We start from the raw sequence: 19778 nt of genomic DNA, 5'->3' as shown, positions 1-19778 counted from the left end.
CCTGTCCAGACAATGCATCTCTGTTCCAGACACTCCCAAAGGCCATTTTCTTCTACATATCTGACCGTGGCCGACCTGGGAAACAACCCAATTCCGATCACGGTGATTTGTCTCAGGAAACCAACCCCCACTGCATTCTGCATGTTCACAGTGGCGTCCCTGTTGCCAACATTTTCAGCATTATGTTAAATCCTCTCGACACCCTCCAACCCTCCGGTCTGCTGCTGCTGCTGCTGCACTTGGTGGTATTAAATCTAAGTTTCTATTGTGCAGAAAGAGGAGAAAAGAGTCTGTCGAGGGTTGGAACTAGGGCTCTTCTTTCAGTCCGTTTCCTCCACCCTCCCCCTGTCATCTGGGGGCAGTGACCCCTCACTAGGTAAGATAACCACCATATGATTTTAATTAGGCCTGGGGCAAGTTTAACAAATGTAGAGGAAGCAACACTGATGGCATAAAACCTACTCTCCACAGATGCGGAGAACGGACAGATACTGAGCGTGTTTCACTGAACTGAATTTAATTTGCTGAAAAAATTTAACTGTGAATCATAAAGCTAACAAAAGCATAACTGAAACCAGGGGATCCAACAAATATAGAGCAACAGACCTGTGAGTTGTGACTGTTAAACATCCCACTGTTTGTGGAATGTTGGCGAGCTTGAGAAAACTGCTGCGTCCTGCAGCGTGTCAGTGAGAGGAAACTCTGTTCAGTGAAGTGCTGAATCATTTGAGTTTGGTCCCGAGGCAACCATAAATGCAGATCTTTGAGTTTTCATGAGAAATTTTAGCACTGATTGTATTTCTGCAGCTAAGAGAAATCACATGGCCACTTAATGCAAAACACTCCTCACAATAGACCTTGCTGGCTGAGAGGAGAAAGTCAGAGTGTGTGTTTGCTTTTTCAAATGGAGGAGACCCTGATAAACATTTCTCTGGTGTCCATTCACAAACAAGCAAGCACAATTAATTAATAAAATATGAGATTCTTTCCAGGGCGCAGCCAAGTTCTGAACCACAAAGAGACCTATTGTTGTATTGTTCTCAGCCTTTGTCAAATTAAACTATTTATTTACTTATTCTAAAGGTTCTCTTCCTCATTTTATTACAAAATTCAACTCCTGAAGTCTGTGTATCATTGGTGCCCAATGTTTCATAAATTCTACTTTTACACCTGGACCTTTGGAGACATGTAGATCGATGGAGCATCCTCGTCAGCAAACAACTATGTTCCTCCTCCCTCTTCTTCTTTGATGAGTGTCAAATAAAATAAAAAAATATATATATATATAAGAAAAAGATCAAAGAGAGGTCTCTGTCATTATACAGAACTTTTCCCCTGATTTTAGTAAACCACTTCAAGTTTTTTCTTTTATTTCATTTGAAATTGATTTTCGCAGCACATGCCTGTTAAACTGTGTTTTTATGATCTTTGTATGTTTTTCATTATTTGTTCTTCATCTCTTGCCGTCTTCCCAGTCTCATGACTGTCACAAAATGTTTAGTCAATCGCTCACATGGACAGAAATTGTCATCCCGGTTAAGAAGAAAATGCAGGAGAGGCGTCTCTGGTTGAGTTTGTTTGTACCGAGATGAACTTGAACACCACTTTTTTATCTCCATATAAAATAACAAGCTTCTAGTTAGCTAAGAAGTCAACACTAATGTTAATGGGTGCCTTTTTTTCTTTTTTTGTTCACGAGTTGCCAGGATAAATCTCTCCCTTAGGACTGTCAAGGTGAGCAAATCTACCCATGGGTGATTTTGTGATTATGATGGTGGTTATTGAACTCTTTTTCCACTTATGTCAGCACTGAACTGCAACAGGGAAGCTCTGATCGTCGTTTTTAGGACATAAAAGGGAACACTGATAACCTTTGAGTTTAAACTGTCTGTTTTCACCCATGGACGGAGGAGAGCTAGGTGCAAGGACATGTGAAATGGACAGTCAGGGAAAGAACAAAGCAATGTGTTAAGGTTAATTCTCAGAGAGGCACGCTGGGCCTTAAAACCAACGCCAGCAAAGCAAATCCTTAGGATGGCAGACAGTCTTGCAACAAAAGTCATTGCACCCCATCAGGTATGGGGAAACATATGAGAGGATCTGCATACCTGAAGACTTGCACAAAGGAAGCTGGAGACAGGAGGTCGACCTCCACAAGCTAAGGACTGGGCAATACAGATCCTCAGAATGATATATTCAGGATCCCTCAAGCAAGCTTTGCTGCATGTTCAATTCAAAGACTTAATACTATTGCTTTCATTGACAACCAATTTAGATTCAATACACCCATACTGAATGATGGTCAAAGAAAAAACATTAACATTGTGGTTGGGGATTTCCTCTCACCCGTAAACGGCCAGTTTGAGGTCAGGGACGCAGATGTTGTCCTCCCCACAGTCGAGCTGAATCTGGGCCTGATGAGAGGAAAAAGGACAGAGGTAAATGGAGGAGGAAGGAGGAATGACAGATGGATATGGTGGGTGAGAAGTTAAGGAGAGAGAAAAGCTTTGGAGGAAGTGGGTGTTTACAGAAGCCAGAACACTAGATTTGTGATTTAATGAAAGGATAATAGAGAATATAGACTACACTAGACCCTCAATATATGCACAAAACTAACAATATTGGCAACAACCAGATGTCAGGAGGTTGTGCGAAAGCAGTGTCCTTTCATGTTCGCTGGATAAAAGAAATATATGCTTAACATGTGGAAAGGAAAAAAAGGGAGTAACTGAGAAAACATGCCGAAGGTTAAGGAGAGTGAAATAATGGTGAATTCCATCAAAACGTTTACATTTTTGTGGAGAAGCCTCCATCAAAATGAGAAAAAACCCCACAAGACAAAAGGATTAATTTCCTCCTTCATCCTCTATGACAGCACTTTGTAAAAACTCCAGTCTGAGATAAGTGTTATTTGATTTGGCAGTACTGTCTTTTCCAGTGGATCTCTTGATCTTTTTTTTTTCTTAACTTTCTTGTCTCTTTTCATTCGAGCCCCATGTCATTGCTGCCATGGTCTCATCTCCCCAACATATGGGAAACATTAGACTCCAAAAGAATGCTACAGAGAGCAAAGAACCAGCCTGGCAATGGTTACCAGTGTCTTAGTGGATATTCCTCCTTTAAATCGCTGGTTTTGCATTTATTCAGCCGTCTATCAGTCACTTAACACCAAACAAACATGAGCACATGTGCTCCGTAATAGACTTAGAAGAGCAAAAGATGAGGCCCAACTTATCCTCTTTTCCTTCCAACCACTTCTAATCGCTTTTCCACTCTCTTCTCTTCATCTTCCCATATGCTCAATCCATATTTACCTCCAGCTCATCAAGTAATAGATTAAGCATATTGGCTTGTTGGTCAAATTTATGATGAAAACTCAGATTAGACCTAATAGATAATCAGAAAAAAAGAGGGTACAAATCAGATTTTTATGTAAGGGAACTATGAGAGATTAAAAATGTCAGTACATCAACAGCAGTAATGAGCTATAAAGAGACATTCAGAGTGACCCCAGTGTGGCTCTTCAGGAGGAAGGATTGTGCTTGACTGAAAAAATACAGCACAGCTGTTTAAATCTATCTGTGTATGAACTCATCTTAAACTGTCTTCTGAAACTGGGCCTCAGAGAAGACGGTGGCAGGGAAACGGGAAAGGTGGACATGCTCAGGAAAACATGAGGTTCTATGACACAGGATATTATTATATTTGATAAGTCATGGATAAAAGTATGAAAAAAAATGAAGAGGTAAGCCTATACTGGAAAGTCATATGAATGAGAGCCAATAGATGGTCATTTTGGGAGAGAGGTGTGATAATTGTATGACTCATTTACTCGTTTTCATTGTTACACATCTTTTATGAATTGACACAATGAACAGTTGTTACCATCATATCATGTACAGTGTTTAATCTATCAACAGAGCATTGGCCGCTAACTTCATGATCAAAGAAAACAGTGAATGTACAAAGCTGTCTCCAGAAACAGAAACCACGATGGGTGACGTGTAAATAGAATCAGAAAGCAATGATGTTTTGATCACTTCAAACCAATATTTTACTGAAAGTGACAACGTGTTCAAACCAGGATTTACAACAGACTGAAAAGGTTTGCAGTGTTTAAATGTTAAACACATTACCTTTATGAATGTGTGTGCACAAAGTAAATAATTTTTCTCAATGAAAATTTTGAAAGAAGATAAAGATTTTATTCCCTGTCATATACAATATAATTTGAGGAATCTCGAGAAATCTTATGTGACAAAGCTGAAACCAACACTGAATGGCAACAAAGCCTTTTCCAAGTCACAACACCCAGTCATTTTATATCGGGCCCCTTAGGTCTAATATAGTCTATAAAAAACACTCTAATATTAGTTTGTTTAATGTATTATATCCAGATTAGGAAATACAGCTTCTAATTGGTGTTCTTTCTTTTTCCGTTTAAAATTCTGATTTGCAATTTGTCACTGAAACTCAAACCTTCGGTTAAAAGTTGCCCATATTTTTAACGTTAGCATCTAAAAACCTCAGTGAAACAAAAGGCACACCAGTGAAGCCCAGGATTTATTCAGCTGACATGTCATGAAGGAATTACCTACTGTACCCTCCAGTCATGACGTCATTTCAGCCTTCCTATCTGTGGTGCTGTGTTTTAACAAAGATTCAAAAGGTTTTGGAGTAACATGTGCTGCTTTGCAGATCAGGTGTTTTTGAGGAAAGGTCTTCATTATTTCAGCAAAACAATGTCAGACTATCTTCTACATGTATTACAACATCAAGATTCATGATGATTGATGAACAATCTCCAGCTGGTTTAAAGCATGTTACTTAAATCAAATTCTCAATGAGGATATAATCTTCAAATTGAATGAATGAGCTTGAATGGGTGTCGTCTTTTTAAGGGTAGGCCTTTCTTATTTCAGCAAGAGAATGCCAAACAAGGTTATTCATGTATTACAACTACACTGCTTTGTTCTAGTCTGGGTGATAAACTGGCCAAACTGTACTTCAGACCTGTCACAAACTAAATATAATTTGAGCAACTGTAATCCTGCATCTGTCACGACTTTACGTTTTTTTCTGTCACAACTTTAGGTTTTTTCTGTCACGACTAGGTTTTTTTCATGTTTTTGGGTTTCTGTTAAGTCATTAGTTTTGCTATTGTTTTCCTCAGTTACTCTTGTTCATCATTTCAGGATCATTTAAACTTTTGTTTACATTTAACACTGTTCAAACTTAATGAGCTTGAGTTCTTTGAATATATAAGCAATTCATCCATTTTTTTCCATAGTTAAAACTGACTTATCTTTGGCAGGAATTGAATTTACTTACACAAGTCAATTTTCTTTCTTTACCTGAAATCATGACAGTTAATCTGAATGAATTTACACTTTAAAAATAAAAGATGGATCATCATCATCACAATTGTCATTTTTTTATTGGCATACTTCAGCACTTTTGTGTATATAACGCACTTTAAAATCTGACAGCATGTATAGTTGTGTACAGACTTCAGTCACAGTAGAGACAACCACAAAAAGGGAGATTACAGAATACAAATACATTAAATTCAGTAGTTCAGCCAACAGAATGAATAATGGGATTTAACATAATGATGTCCTCTGCTGCAGGACTTTAGATGCTGATTTAGTTTGTTTGGACTGTTGCACTGTGACCACACTCAGTAATGATGTAACATGAAATTCATAGTTCCACATTATCATATTTTTTACTAATTTTTTAATCAACTTCGTTTAAATGCATTTTACTGGGGAAACATTCAATAAGACTGTCAATAATAGCAGTGTCACTTAACATAAAGTAACCTAAACTGTTTCTACTTTAGATACAACTGATCCAGTTTACAGCTTTCCCCACAGAACCCCTCAGTCTTCAGCTGAAAGCCCCTCTTAGCTTCAAAAGCTGTAGTTTTAAACTGACAGTGTGTAACGGTCTGTGGGGTTTGTTTTGCTCTTTGCCTCTTTGTTGTAGCTTTTGATCTTTGCATTTCCATGTTTGAAGTTCAAGCTTTTCTCTTTTCTTTTTTTTTAAAAACTATTCCACACGTGAGTCTTACCTCCTACCCTTGTTCCACATCAGGTTTCAGTTTTCTGATTGTAGCACACCTGCAGTGTATTAGCCATCACTCTCCTGTTCATATATACTACCAGGTTTGCTTTGTTCAGCAGATCCTTGTGTTATTGCACTCCTTATTTACAAAGGATTGTTTTGATCCTGCCACGCTTCTCTTTATGTTTTGGATTTCTGTTTTTGTAACACTTCGTCACAGCAACATGTTTTGTTTTTTCTAATGCCCGCCTTGCACCTGGGAGCCTGCGTATAGGTTTTCCCTCCTCACACACCTCTACACCACACAGTTTGATTTAGTCTGATGCCTGATGGCTGCAGGTGGATTTAGTTTGACTATACTCTGATGAGCAAAACTGTGCTTCAGTGGAGGATTACAACTCAGGAAAATCTAACATTTTGTACAGGAGTTATTATGGTTCAGTTTATTTCCTGATTTAGAAACAGTATTAAATATCTACAGCTTCAAAATCAGAGGTTTCTTTAGGCTTTTGTTTCTCAATTCTCAAATTTTTTTCATCTGTTTACATATAACTCGTGTGAGCACATCACACTGTGTGATCGGGGGGCATCATTTAAGATGTGAGGGAACAGCTACAGATGAAATTTCTTGTACTGTATTGCCTTTAAGGATTTTGGGCTAAAATTAAGACAGTTACAAGATGCACACGCTTGCATAACCACATCACATACTCGCTTCACCTTGAATCGCTCACATAAATGTGCATGTTTTCAGGCTCCCGCCGGGTGGAGGAGGCCACTGGCAATGCACAAAAACAAACCACAACCAGATGTGTGAGAGCTGAGCACCACCCCACCCAAACTGAGCCATCAGTCCTCCCTCTGTGTTTTTGCAGAGCCACAGCTCGCCAGTCATCCATAAACCTTCTAGTTCTTCGTAGATGAAAAGACTCACAAAATAATACCAACACAGATCTAAATGCAGCTCGTATCAGTGCAAACCCTCAGCTTCAAACCCGCAGGGTCCAGCAGCCTTACAGATGATGTGTTTAGAAATGACGACCTCTGTTTTTGCCATTCAAATACATTTCCTTGTGATAAATGCAACACTGGGAGATGTGAGATTTGTACATTGTTTGTAGATTGTTTGCGAAAGTGTTACAAAAATATTCTTCATGTCATCTGCTGTGCTCTCATCTCATATGGTAACAGTTGTCGTGACTCGTGACCATCTGTTTAGTTCCTAAAATGCAAGACGTGTGGCCGTATAAGTGCTGCAGTCTTCAATCTAAGAGTGGTCATGTAATATATAGACACACTTTACAACTCTACACAGAGATACGCATCATATCCACAGAGTGTTCAGCTGCAAAGGAGAACTGATTTAAAAGCAGTATGTGGTTGAAAATTTAGGCTAAATCTATCTTTCTGGAAAGATTTTCTTTAAAAAAAAACTGCTTGGCTGAGCTTGGGTACATGTAATGAAAGCAAACTTAACAAAAGGATGTATGACTTCATGTCCACTATGGCTTCCACTGAAGAACAGTGACTAACATCCGAGTTGAAACCCTCCTTAAAAGTAAAGCCCCTTTTAGACCTGGAAATATTTATGTGTTCTGTTCAGCACAGAACAAGGCTAAACTGCTGTAGCAACATTGCCTGACCGGCACGTAACTGATTCCTCCACAGAAAACAGAAGTGGAGTAATTAGCTTGGGAGGAGTACTTGGGTAACACCTTAAAGGGTAACTCCGGTATTTTTAAAGCTAGACCTTATTTCTGGCATTAAATACATTCATCTACTCACCGAGAGCAGTTTGTGAAAGTCGGCGTCCTTTGGAAGATATTTAGATTCCTCGAGAGCCATATAACGGAGTGAATGGGGCTTAGACGATGCAGCCTCTAAATAAGGCATTATCTGTTATGATTTCACCAATACTTCAAGACGAAAGAATGATTGAATGTGTACTATTGCACTGTTAGCTGCAATGTTGTTGTTATTGGCGGCTATCGGGGGGCTTGTAGAGGGCTTTCAACACACTTGTCTACTGGGATGATGTCATCGACGCCTGGCACTGAGGTGAGATGGAGGATGGGCAAAGAGTTTTGCCGTGGATCAGGATGACACTTTAGAAAGGGATATCTTATTCATATTTGATCTTTTTTGTTGTTGTTGTTGAGTTGTGAAAGATATTCATGAGAAGTCTAACTTGCAGTTGACAGGAAAACGAGGGCGGCAGAAGACCAAATCTAAAACAACTAAAAACTCAAAAAAAGTCAATTTATTTTTTAAATTGAGACTTGCTTGACTAGTGAATACCCCACCAAAGCGCAGAGAGCACCAGCTATTGTGAGACCAGGTTTGGCGTGCACCATCAAAATCCAACAACACTCGCCCTGAGGAAAAATACACAAAGACAAGCTGAGCAGTGGTGCAAATGCACTATATTGGTGAGAATCAACAGTCTACAACTGCATAGCACAAGAAAGGACACCCCACAGTGCACCTGCACCTCAAGGATAAGGGACACTCTTTCCAGTAAAGTAATGTCCACATTCTGGACAAAGAAGAGTAGACAGAGGAGTGAAAGAAGCCATCTTTGTTAAACTGGAAGAAAAAAACAAATGGAGTGGCCTTTGGCATGACCTCACAACCACAAAAATGCAGATTAGACACCCTCTGAAACTATTCACACTTTAAGGTGAGATGTGACCACAACTTCTCAATAAAGTCTAAGCAAGTAAACAACTCCTTGATAATAGTAACGGTTGGGTGGGTCGACGTTCGAGGTGTGAATTACCCCACAAGGGTGTAAAGACCTGAAACTCACCACAGTGAGAACTGAAACAGCCTGTCACACGATGAAAAGTGAAACTTCTTCAAGAACCAAGAGGAGACGTTATTCTCTTTACGCACTTAGGATCGCCCTGACCTGGACCATTCACGTGGCTTTAAATGGATTTTTCTTTTACTCATTTTTCTATAAACTCATCTAAATCTTGTATTACATTTGATGGAAAACACTATAGACTGTTGAGCATACCTCTTCCAAGACAGAAAAATATACTCATATACAAACAATTCCAGATTTTAAATCTATCTTGTATGTTTAATTAAAGATGCTTTTGGCCCTTTCAACCTTGAAATTCAATCTTAGACAAACATGTTCTGTTAACAGTCATATGATAAAGAACAGCTCCAAATCTACACATTTGAAAAGTTCAGTCCACTTTGGCTTTGGCACTTTCGCCTGGAAACTTGACTTGAGAGCAGATGACTCCAAAAAACTTATTGTAAAAGACAATACCAGAGAAGAGAGCTTGTGAACCTTATCTGCAGGAGTTTTGGGAGTAGGTGAGTTATCAAACACAGCAGATTTTGCTTGACTTTGTAATATGACTTTGAGTACAACCGAGAAGATAATACACACTGCTCTGAACGTAAGTACAGCTGGATTCACTGCACAAACTTTGTCTTTTTGTCACTTCATCGTGAAAGGTCATTTTGTCAGATGACGCTGTAGTTTCAAAATCAGGATTTTATTAGAGCAGAGCGACAGTTTGGAAATGCTTGAAGTGACTGTACATTGACATGTAGTGTTTTTTCCGTCACAATTTTTGATACGTTTAGCCATCTGACAAAAAAAACAGAAAGATGTGTGAATGAGAGCAGCTTCGTTGGTTATTCAAGCTGTATCAAGACGGAGCACGTCGGCCCATTTGAATCTATCTGAGCATATACATGCAGAGGGATCGAAATCTCAAATGCATTAACTGGGTTCATCATTTTTTAGATAATTTTCAAGCAATTCTGTGGGACTTGCATTTTTACATGCGTTTTAAAAATCTGGCTTTGATCAGACTAACACAACAAGTTATACTTGTCTCATGTAAGGCTGCTTGGTGTGTATATCCAGTACCAATTCATTTCATGGCTTTATATATATTTGTGTTAGTTACTTATTGTTAGATAATGCCCATACCTTCTGCTCTATACATTGCTCTGTCTGGTAATTCAGGATGGGACTGAGGCCATGTTGGTCCAGCGGCGACTGAGAATCCAGACTGAAGTTCAGGCTGATGTAAATGGGAGAGAGTTTATCCCGAAACTCATCCTCAGCCTGCAACAAAAACAGAGGAAATTTATAACCAAGTTATTGGTTACTCACTGAGGAGAGTGAGACCCAGAAAAGAGAGGATGTACAGGAGAAAAGATTTATGAAACATTCATCAATATGACGGCAAAAGATGGACTATGGTTGGAGGTGTGCCAGGACCAAAAACTGTTAAAAAAATCAATTCAAATAGTCCCTTGTTGCCAATGAGGAGGGGTGGAATATCACAGATGACCTGCAGGCAACGGCTCTGAATCATCTCACTTTGACAGAATCCCATTCAAAAAATGTCAACTTCTCTCATCAAACACAGAATCAACATATTGTTTTTCTCAGTGAGTCATTATTGTGTCATTAGCCAGATTTACTCCTCCAGAACAGAAAGAGTGAATCTAGCTAATGACACCACCATAATGACTCAAAAGATGGTCCTTTTGATCATTTTGATAATAACATGCTTATACATAATCACTGTCCAACTCCATGCTGTTCAAATATCATCAAGATGGCAGAGTCCAAATTATACTTTGTATATGTATGTATGTATTTTAAAAATGTATTATTTGCTATTTTCTTTTGCAAATCTCCAAACACTTTAAAAAACAGGCATAAACAGTTCATTTTTTTTCATTCTGCTGATGGATAACTGAAAACATGGCTGGTATGACTTACCCGCAGATAGATCTTGCTCTCATGGCACAAGCTCTCCCCTTTGGTGAGGTTAAAGGTTTTCACCAGACTGGGCTGCTGGCTCTCCAGGAACAAAGTCCTCCTGATGAACTCCTTCTGGCTCTGCTTCACACTGTCCAGCTGCACCTCCACCACAAAGCCTTGAAGGTCCACATATGAGGACACACACACAAGGCAAGAAAAAAGGTCAATATGTTCTTCCTCTGTGCATCTGTATGCCTCTGTTACTCATAATGCATGCACACACAAGCAGATATTTTCACTGACATAAGCTTTCCTCGCTGCATGCAAATGCACACATGTACGATGGTAATCATTATTATGGTAAAAAAGCCTTTGTTTTATGGGGTTTTTTTTCTATCTGTTCAGTACACAGACACACACAGAAAGCATTACTGCAGACCACATGACAAAGACTATGCAGAGAACACAGACAATACACACCCCACACTCTAAATAAACACACACACACTTTTCTAAACTGCCGGAGAGCACCAAGTTACCCTTTATTTATACGATTGTTCTTTTATCTTTATCTTAACTGCCAAATTGACCACAGAGGTCCAGCATACTTGTGGCTGCACAATGAAAGCAAGGTAATGGGGACCATCTGTGAGCGTGCATGATTGTGTGCGTGCATGCCTTACCTAGATGAGTGGGGAGGTGCTTCCCATTAGCCAGCAGGCAGAAACTGATGCTGACACTGAAGATTTAACAAAATGTATGCATACATGAAATATAAAAACTGAAGAAAACTTAACATGTGATGCATTCATGGTGAGACATGTTTGCACTGAGGGCACACCCATTTGGATTTCATTTATTGTTTTCTTATTGCCTAGTAATTCAATGCAATTATTAGCTGTTTTAATATTTTTCCTGTGATACACATTCTGTCATTCAAGCATTCAGTAATTATGTCTCCATACAGAAATACTTGTGTGTAGTGGCAGAGCACTGGATTCCAATAAAGAGCGGATAGAGAATACCAGGATGTCTTTCGTTTGCTTTTTCATGATGTCTCAACAGCTAAAGGGTTCAAGAGTTTGCGGGCTTACAAGACCTTCTGTCAACCCCAGAAAATGGGATGAGCTGGGATGAGCTATTCATCATTGCAGCATAAATGAAGCTGTGATGACACAGACATGAGAAACACAACTTCCCTGTATCTCTTTATTAAATTACATTGATCTTGAGGGCACTTTTTTCCAAAGCAACTTACATGTGTGGCGTATAGAGGAGTTTTTGCACTGAATGAGTCTGCAGCAGGCCTTTGGTTCAGAGGAGTTTGAGTATGTTTTAGATCTGATCATAATGACTGAGCGCTATGGAGCACAACCCCAGCCAGCAGAGACATTAGCATATCCAAAACTATGCTATGGTGATGAGAAAGTAGCAACGATCCATTTTCTCCAGGTTCCTGTCTCTGTGGGAAATGTTCAGCATGAAAACTAAATACTTTGCAGCTTTTACTGGTGACTTGACTCAAAGGTAGACAGAAATCTTTAAATGTAGTGCTCTCAATTTGTTGAAATTAAAAGCTTTTTCTGAGACATTCTCGCAAACTTAAGGCATAACAGCTGTAGAGCAGATATTTTACATGAATCACCATATATATAGCCAACTGAATGACAATATGTTTGTAACTGTGGTCAGAGCTGACTGCCATCATTCATGAAGTGTCACACTATCTGTAAGACAAACTTCAGCATGTCTTGGACTGAATTCTGTAGAAAGAAAATGAGTTTAACGTGCATAAATGAAGGGAACACTTGACCCTCACTAAGGTCTTTTGTTGACAACCCTTTTCCAATCCCTTTACACTATCTTTCTCACACCTCCTCTTCTGCTCCGTGCTTCTTTTTCCAAGGCTGCGAATACACCAGCAGGCACCAAAACAAGACTTATACTGTATTAACGTACCAGGCTGATACTAAGATGCCAGCTAGTTTGGCAAATGCCTCGGGGCAATGTAAAAATTTTCCATATTTAATTTGAGGGTTAACCTGAACTTGTGGTAAGAGCTCCATTAAAATTGAAAGCTGGGTAAATTTAACTTTTTTTCCTTCTTGACCCTAGAATACTGAGTGAGCAGCTCAGAGTATCGTGGACAGAAAACTGGCAAGCATGAAGTCATTTGACATTTTCGTGAAATAAAGAACACATCTGTTACATCACATTTGCAAGACTTTCCTTGTTCTGTTATTCTCAGAGAGCTCTCGAGCTGCTTTTAAACATTCCTGCTACAGAGCCAGTAAGGTTGGACAAAACAGTTTATGAAGTTCCTAATAACACGTGAAGCTAAACATATTCAAGGGAAATAGCTGGAGTCCATACCAGGACACAGAAGCATTTTTATCCCCAATGGTCAGCAGACAAGTCTGCTCCTCCTGGTTGAACATGGCCGGCTGCACTGTGAGAAATGCGCTGGCGCTCACTATTGGCCGAGCTCTAATGATGAAACAGAAAAAGAATCAGCAGAGTGGCCTTTATTTTCTTGGAAAATCTGTTAAGTGGTCAAACGTACCTGTATAACACAGCTTTGTCTGCCCCGAAAGCACCAACAACCAGATCTGCAAAAGAGAAAGTAAAGTAAATGAAGATATCAAAGAAGAATACAAAGAGTTGACAGATGTCTGGTGGTGGAGCATTTTCTCATACCTGGGTACCCGTTCTGATCAAGATCCCTGTTGCCTCGCAGAGCAAAGCCAAAACTTGCTGGGAAAGAGCTGGAAGCCCATTGGCCCAAAAGAGTCTGAGTAGGCACATCTTTCAGTCCTTCAGCATGGCCGTTATAGATGAAAACCAACCCCTGCTGGTCGTCTCCTCCGTAGGGACAGCCGACAGCCATGTCTGATTGTAAACAGCAACAAACAGGAAAATGATTCTCCTATCCAGCAACCAATCACTAAGAGCAAATGAAGTATTTCAACTTTACTTCATGAGAGGTCTTGTCATCCATCTTTATAATCAATCTGTCTAAAACTTATAGTATATGGTGTACATGTACCATTGAATCCATCCTGGTTGAGATCACCAAGAGGAGCCAGAGAGGAGCCGAATCGACCAAAGGCTTGAAGACCAAGGAGGTGGGACCGGCCTGGCTCCAGCAGGAGAGGGCCCCTCTGCAGGTACACGTACACCTTACCTAGCTCCTCCAGACGCCCGTCAGACCCTCTACGCATAAACAGTGGAGCTCCCACTGCCAGGTCATCCATACTGTAGACAGCAGCAAAGTCAGGGAATGAAAAAAAAGAATCAAGAAAGGGGAAGAGGACATGGCAAGAAAAGGAACAACTAGAGTAATAACAGAGACATAAGGAGTGATTGTCCTAAAAAAGAATTAATCGTAAGGATCAAACTGAAATTTGTAAAGAAAGAAAAAAATACTGACTGTGACTGTACCAAGGTTGGAGGAAGTGAAAATAACTAAAGGAGAACTTCACAAATAGAAGAACTGTGCACAGGATGGGAGGGAAATTTTCATGACACACTGGGCAGTATGAAGACCTAGGAACCCTCCAAAATTACCCTTCTAACCTCTGTTTCAATGAAATTTTTAGTTTTAACTTGCATATTCTCCCTGTGCTCTCACTTCAACCATTTCATCTCTGTGTCACTATTTTCTGTCACCATCTGTGTTACCATAACTCTCTTTACTTACCCGTCATTGTTGATGTCGGTTGCTGCCACTGCATAGCCAAAGTAGGACCCCATCTGGAACACATTACAAACAAGACCCAGTTAGCCTGTAATCACACCATGGTGCACAGATCCCTTTCTTTCTTTTCGTCCTTTTCATCTTCTGTCCCCTCAATCTCACAATCCCCTAGAGTCTAGGTTTTCTCCCTTTTCATGGAGCTCAGAGTTAGAGCTTCTGTAAGCTTGAGTTAAACTTGGGGTCTCAGAGGTTTGCAGACTCAAAATAATTGAAAACTTACCCAGTTAACTGTTAATGGACGTGGCTTTTTTCAGTTTTAATTTCATCCAGTTAAATAAGAGTTAAATAAATAATTTAAATAATGTTAAATAAGAGTCACTTTTTTTTCTGGAGTGAGTCCCATTTCAAAGAGATTTGTAGTGTGGGAAAACCCACCAGAAAGTTCATCCAAGGAGTAGCGACGTAAGGTGGACTCAGCAAAGTACTTAACTACCAAGGAATACTCATGATAAACCCTCGATAGTTAGATTTCTTTGGTTCCTCAATTGTTGCACCCAATAAACCACAATGCAATTTCAGTGTTTAGAGTTATGTCAGAGATACAAATGATTTATGCTAGGAGCTAATGATCCTCTATTTCATATCTAAAGTGGTTGTACCACAGAGAAAATTACTGCCAAGCTGGTCTTGTCTAGAAGTTAGCAGCCACTACTAGTGAGTCAAATGCTAGTCAAAGAGTTAGCACTAACATTAGCAGCTAAATGTCCTTGGATATGTTCAGAAGATAGTTGGGGCCAAAAGTCAACGAAAAGCAGCGTGAACATTTGCCTGAAATTAAGATTAACGTTATGTTTGCTAGATGTGGGAATGATTAACTGCATGCTAACAAGTTTGGCCTATTAGCTTTAAAAATATGTCAGGGTAAATTTACCTTCCTGCACTCACTAACTATGCTAACAGACACTACAAAGGCAACCTTGGAGCACTAAAAATTGTCGATCATATGTCGATCTTCATGACAACATCATTATGTTTAATATTAAATTTAATTTAATATTATGTATATTTAAATTTTAAAGTACACAACCTTTTTTAAAGTATACAACTAAAGCACCATTTAAGTATATGACAAATTCATTAACTGAAATATTCTTTGATACCAGCTATTATGTTCCTGAAAAAATCCTTGATTCCCAAAGAACCAGAACAGCCCAGCTCACTAAATTTGCTACAATATTTACAGCTGTGTGATACCACCAGAGTAAGCAAAAAGATGACAGATACAGTGTCTATGCCTTGATCTCAAGGCAACAACAAACTTGTTTAATTTGCTGGACGAACAGGGCCTCCTGAACAAAGATCCTTGGGGCGTGTTTTTGCAGCTGACTTTGACAGCAAAGACAATCACCCACAGAGAGCAGAGCATCAATTAGCCTTAGCTTTACCTCAGATCACTCTCACTATGACTTAACAGTTTACTCAATGCCCCAACCACGAGCCTTACACTTCTGAGCAGTCACCAATGACCTCCCACGCGGAACACACACACTGACAAACGCTCAGTATGCTTTCCCATGGGTGCTTGGTCACATAGTCTTACAATATGCACAGAGATGGTGTCATAGTGGAAGAGTTCAGTTGCTGAACTCCAGACCTTTCACGAAATTACATCATTTGGTTCATAATGAAAAGCAAAACATGACAAAGAAAACCCAGGACTCTTGAGCAGCTCAAATCCTATTTCAGACAAGAATGAGACAACATTGAAATCCCAGCAACTGGTCTCCTCATTTCCCAGATGTCCCAACTTTTTCTAAGACATGTTGCTGCTCTCAAATTCAAGCTGAGCTCATATCTTTCATGAAAATGTCAAGTGTCTTGCTTTCAAGACTTGTTGAAATGTCAGGTTTTCTGTGCCCTGTTGTTAATAAAACATTGGCCTATGAGAATTGCAAATGGCTGCATTCTGCTTTTGTTTATATTTTACACAGCTCCATTTTTTTGGAATTGGGGTTGTAATGGAATGCAAAGTAGTTTGATCTTGAGTGGAGAATGAATCGGTTTTCTTATCAACATGAAGTGACATATAACACATACTAAAACATTTAAACAACACTTTGATTTGATCATATGGAGTTTAAAAGAAGCTACAGCAGACTGTGCATCGCATAATAAGATGTTCACTCTCCTCAAGAAGTTAAAATGGTGGTCAGTAGAAGGCACTTCACTCTATAAATGCACAGCAGTTATGAGTAATTATTTGCTCATGAGGAAATTTCCAAAGACAAATCTGCCTGCTAAACTGAGCAGGTGACATTTAGGTTGCAGAGTGATTCATGTCTAAGTTTTATTTTAAGAAATGTGGTTTCAAGCTAAAGCCTCCCACACCAACATTACTTCTCTGATTGCTTCCAATTTAAAAAGCACATGCTGAAACCATATAGTGGCAACATCAACACCATCTTAGTGTCTGCTGTTTCTGGGATTGATTTAAAGCTTTTAGAAACCGTGAATGGTGTGCACTGTAAGCTGGACCTTTGACCCTAATATAGCCCCCCTCCCCACAGGGAAAATTCCTTCATCTTCAGTGCTCCTTTGCACATGCCACTTTAAGTGTGTACCCACATGTGAAAATAGGCGCCAGGCTCTGGTACAGAAATCCCCTGCCAGATGTGTACATACCTGCTCCCCTGTCAGGTTCAGCAGAGACTTCAGATCTCCTCCATTTAATATGGACACCTGCAACACAGGCAAGAGTTGCTATTGATTGAAAACGGTGCCAAACACAGCCCAAACACATTATAATACTGGGTTATTCAACTGAAGCTTATTCACTAACATTGCAGCTGTGAGTGAATACACTGTGTATATTTCAGGGAAATTCTTTGTCATTTTCCAGTTTGCAGTCTAATTTCATTGCAAAAAGATTTCAAACAAAAACCAAAGGAACTCCTTACTAAACCATACAGCATGAGTCCTTTGGGAGCTCCTGTGATGAAATCTGCAAAAAGAAAAGCAAGGGGAAAAACATAATTAGTCTTCTTTCTTAGGTTCTTTTTTATTCTTTGGGTTTCTAAATGCTCTTGCTTCCTGAAAGACTTAATAATCCCTTTCCGTTGCAACATAAACATGTGTGTCGAGACTGAGCAGCAAACCCTGTACTCAGCCAAGCATTTTGGGCTCTCTGTACTGTAAATATGACCCTCACCTTCCTCATCATCCCCACTGAACTCACCACCAGCCACAGAGTAACCTGCAGGATAGATGGAGAGTAGGGACAGAGCGGGAGAGAGTGGGGAAAACAGCAGAACGAGGAATTGGTGGCTACATTAAAAGCATTCTGAATGCCCTTTGAATGCACAAAATAGAAAGAGTCCGCTGTCAGCATACAGTCTGAATACGACAAAAAGTAAATGATGAGGTTCTTATGACACTGGTGCTCACATGTTGACAACATAATAAGACTGTCAGCCTCATAACATGACGATATGAAAGCAGACTAAAGTTGGGACAGGACTAGGTTAAGGTAACTTCACTGGTAGCACAGCCATCAATCATTATAATAGTACACTTTGATGTTTAGGTTTTTGGGTAAATGCTGAGAGACTCACAGCATACAGTTTAAACTTTCTTGAATACATCTCTGCATAGAGAATCCAATGGGATACTGCTGCTTGAAAACAATGGTACTCAGCAGAAGTATAAGAAGGAAGAGAGCTGATGAACCAACATTAATCATAAGAGTGGAGAACCTCCCCGGGAGCATGACTGAATCATAGCAATCCGACGATATTCATTATTAATTCTTCTGTTTGATTCTTTTTATTTCCTCACCCAAGTAACTGTCATCATAGCTCCCCTGAGCCTGTTGGCTCTGAATCTGCCCAGTAACTGACAGCAGGAAGTAGGAGGGATAGTAGGCCTTGACGATCTCCTCTGTGGTGGCTGAGATCAGCTGACCTGCAGGATTGATACACATCTGTCGGTTAAAAGACATCTGACTTTCAAATAATGACTCTGTCAAAGGCATGAGATGCTGTCAAAGTCCACGCAGATTCACACTCCTGCGAGCTCACCTTGCCAATAAAAGCTGCCTGGTCCTCCAAGCACAACCCTCCCATCCTGCAACGCACACACAACAGTAGCCAGAGCTGAGACATCTGTATGTCACCAGTCTCAAACAAACTCTGAGAGAAAGATCTACAGCTTACATCAGCCAAAACAGAAACACACTGACTGTGTGATGATGTCAAATTTAGCAAATTCTCCAACAAAGATTTCTCCTACCTTGGTGAATTCAGCACTAAATCCCCCCTGACAATAGCCCTGTCCAGCAGGTCCATGTCTTTCTGCAGTGACCAACACCAAAACACGTGAAGCACCATTAAATCATTTGCTTCATGAAAAAAAACATCTAAACATTGACCATACTAGCTTGTTTGTGGCTGTGTATATCTACCTTTAATGCCGCTTTAAACCCCCTGAAGGTTGGCTATTATTGCAGTAGCTCACCTGTCCGGCATGGGGCATACTCCACAAATGTTTTGAGGTTGTCAACAGAGAGGTAGCAGGTTCCTGTTATATCAGAAAAAGGTGCGTCGTGTTCTGTCCTCCAGTAATACCTGGGAGCACAAGCCTGGTGAGAAAGAAAAGAGAACTACTAAGAAACAAAAACTGCGTCTCAAGCTTTGAGTTCTGAAACTGACCATGAACTCCTTCCTCAAACAATGAAAATGCTATGTCTTACCAACTGTGACCAGAGGGAGTCATTTTTGGTCAAAACCAAAACAAAAGTAAGATGTAAAGGCAGTGGTATGCCCAGAATTGCTACTGCTAGTAGAAAACCAGCTCCAAAGACTAAGTCATAGGCTGCCACAACATTAGCAAACAAGCTAACTAGCCAATTAGCTTTGGAAGATTACAGCTTGATAGATGTGCCAAGTTTGGGAATAGCATAGAGTCCTCATGGGAACTGAATTCAGCTATATAAAATACTTCTGTTCTTGTAAAAGTCAGTTTACTTTCATGCAAAGCTTAGTCAGCTGTAAGTCAGTTGATTGAATTACTCTCCAAATCGAGATATCAATTGAAGTATGTCCGACTCTACAGCAATCTGAACTCTACGACACTGCTTTTAGCTTTCTCTGGTCATGGTACATGTAATCATAGCCACATTCACAATAAAGATATTGTCTTTAAGTTACTTGAATGGTGATTTTGCCTGTTGTCGCTGCTGTTATAAAACCAGAATTTTATTAGAGCAGA

General features: G+C 39.8%; 1 protein-coding gene across 1 annotated transcript in view; it reads right to left on the bottom strand.

The window, feature by feature from the left end:
* Positions 1–19778, bottom strand: part of LOC140303916 (integrin alpha-5-like) — a 40102-nt gene that overhangs the window by 10107 nt on the left and 10217 nt on the right. The window contains exons 4-19 of the mRNA XM_072382897.1: positions 19026–19149; positions 18801–18862; positions 18590–18635; positions 18348–18473; positions 17722–17766; positions 17471–17514; positions 17196–17252; positions 14517–14569; positions 13863–14071; positions 13514–13705; positions 13380–13425; positions 13190–13303; positions 11500–11555; positions 10835–10992; positions 10031–10168; positions 2347–2414 (exon numbers count right to left, since the gene is read on the bottom strand). Of these exons, the coding sequence (XP_072238998.1) occupies positions 2347–2414; positions 10031–10168; positions 10835–10992; positions 11500–11555; positions 13190–13303; positions 13380–13425; positions 13514–13705; positions 13863–14071; positions 14517–14569; positions 17196–17252; positions 17471–17514; positions 17722–17766; positions 18348–18473; positions 18590–18635; positions 18801–18862; positions 19026–19149 (1538 nt within the window). The remainder of the gene's footprint in view (positions 1–2346; positions 2415–10030; positions 10169–10834; positions 10993–11499; positions 11556–13189; positions 13304–13379; positions 13426–13513; positions 13706–13862; positions 14072–14516; positions 14570–17195; positions 17253–17470; positions 17515–17721; positions 17767–18347; positions 18474–18589; positions 18636–18800; positions 18863–19025; positions 19150–19778) is intronic.

The sequence above is a fragment of the Leuresthes tenuis genome, unplaced genomic scaffold (assembly GCF_036924035.1).
Source record: "Leuresthes tenuis unplaced genomic scaffold, fLeuTen1.0.hap1 SCAF_3, whole genome shotgun sequence".
Lineage (NCBI taxonomy): Eukaryota > Metazoa > Chordata > Actinopteri > Atheriniformes > Atherinopsidae > Leuresthes > Leuresthes tenuis.
This window is presented reverse-complemented; position numbering and strand designations above follow the sequence as displayed.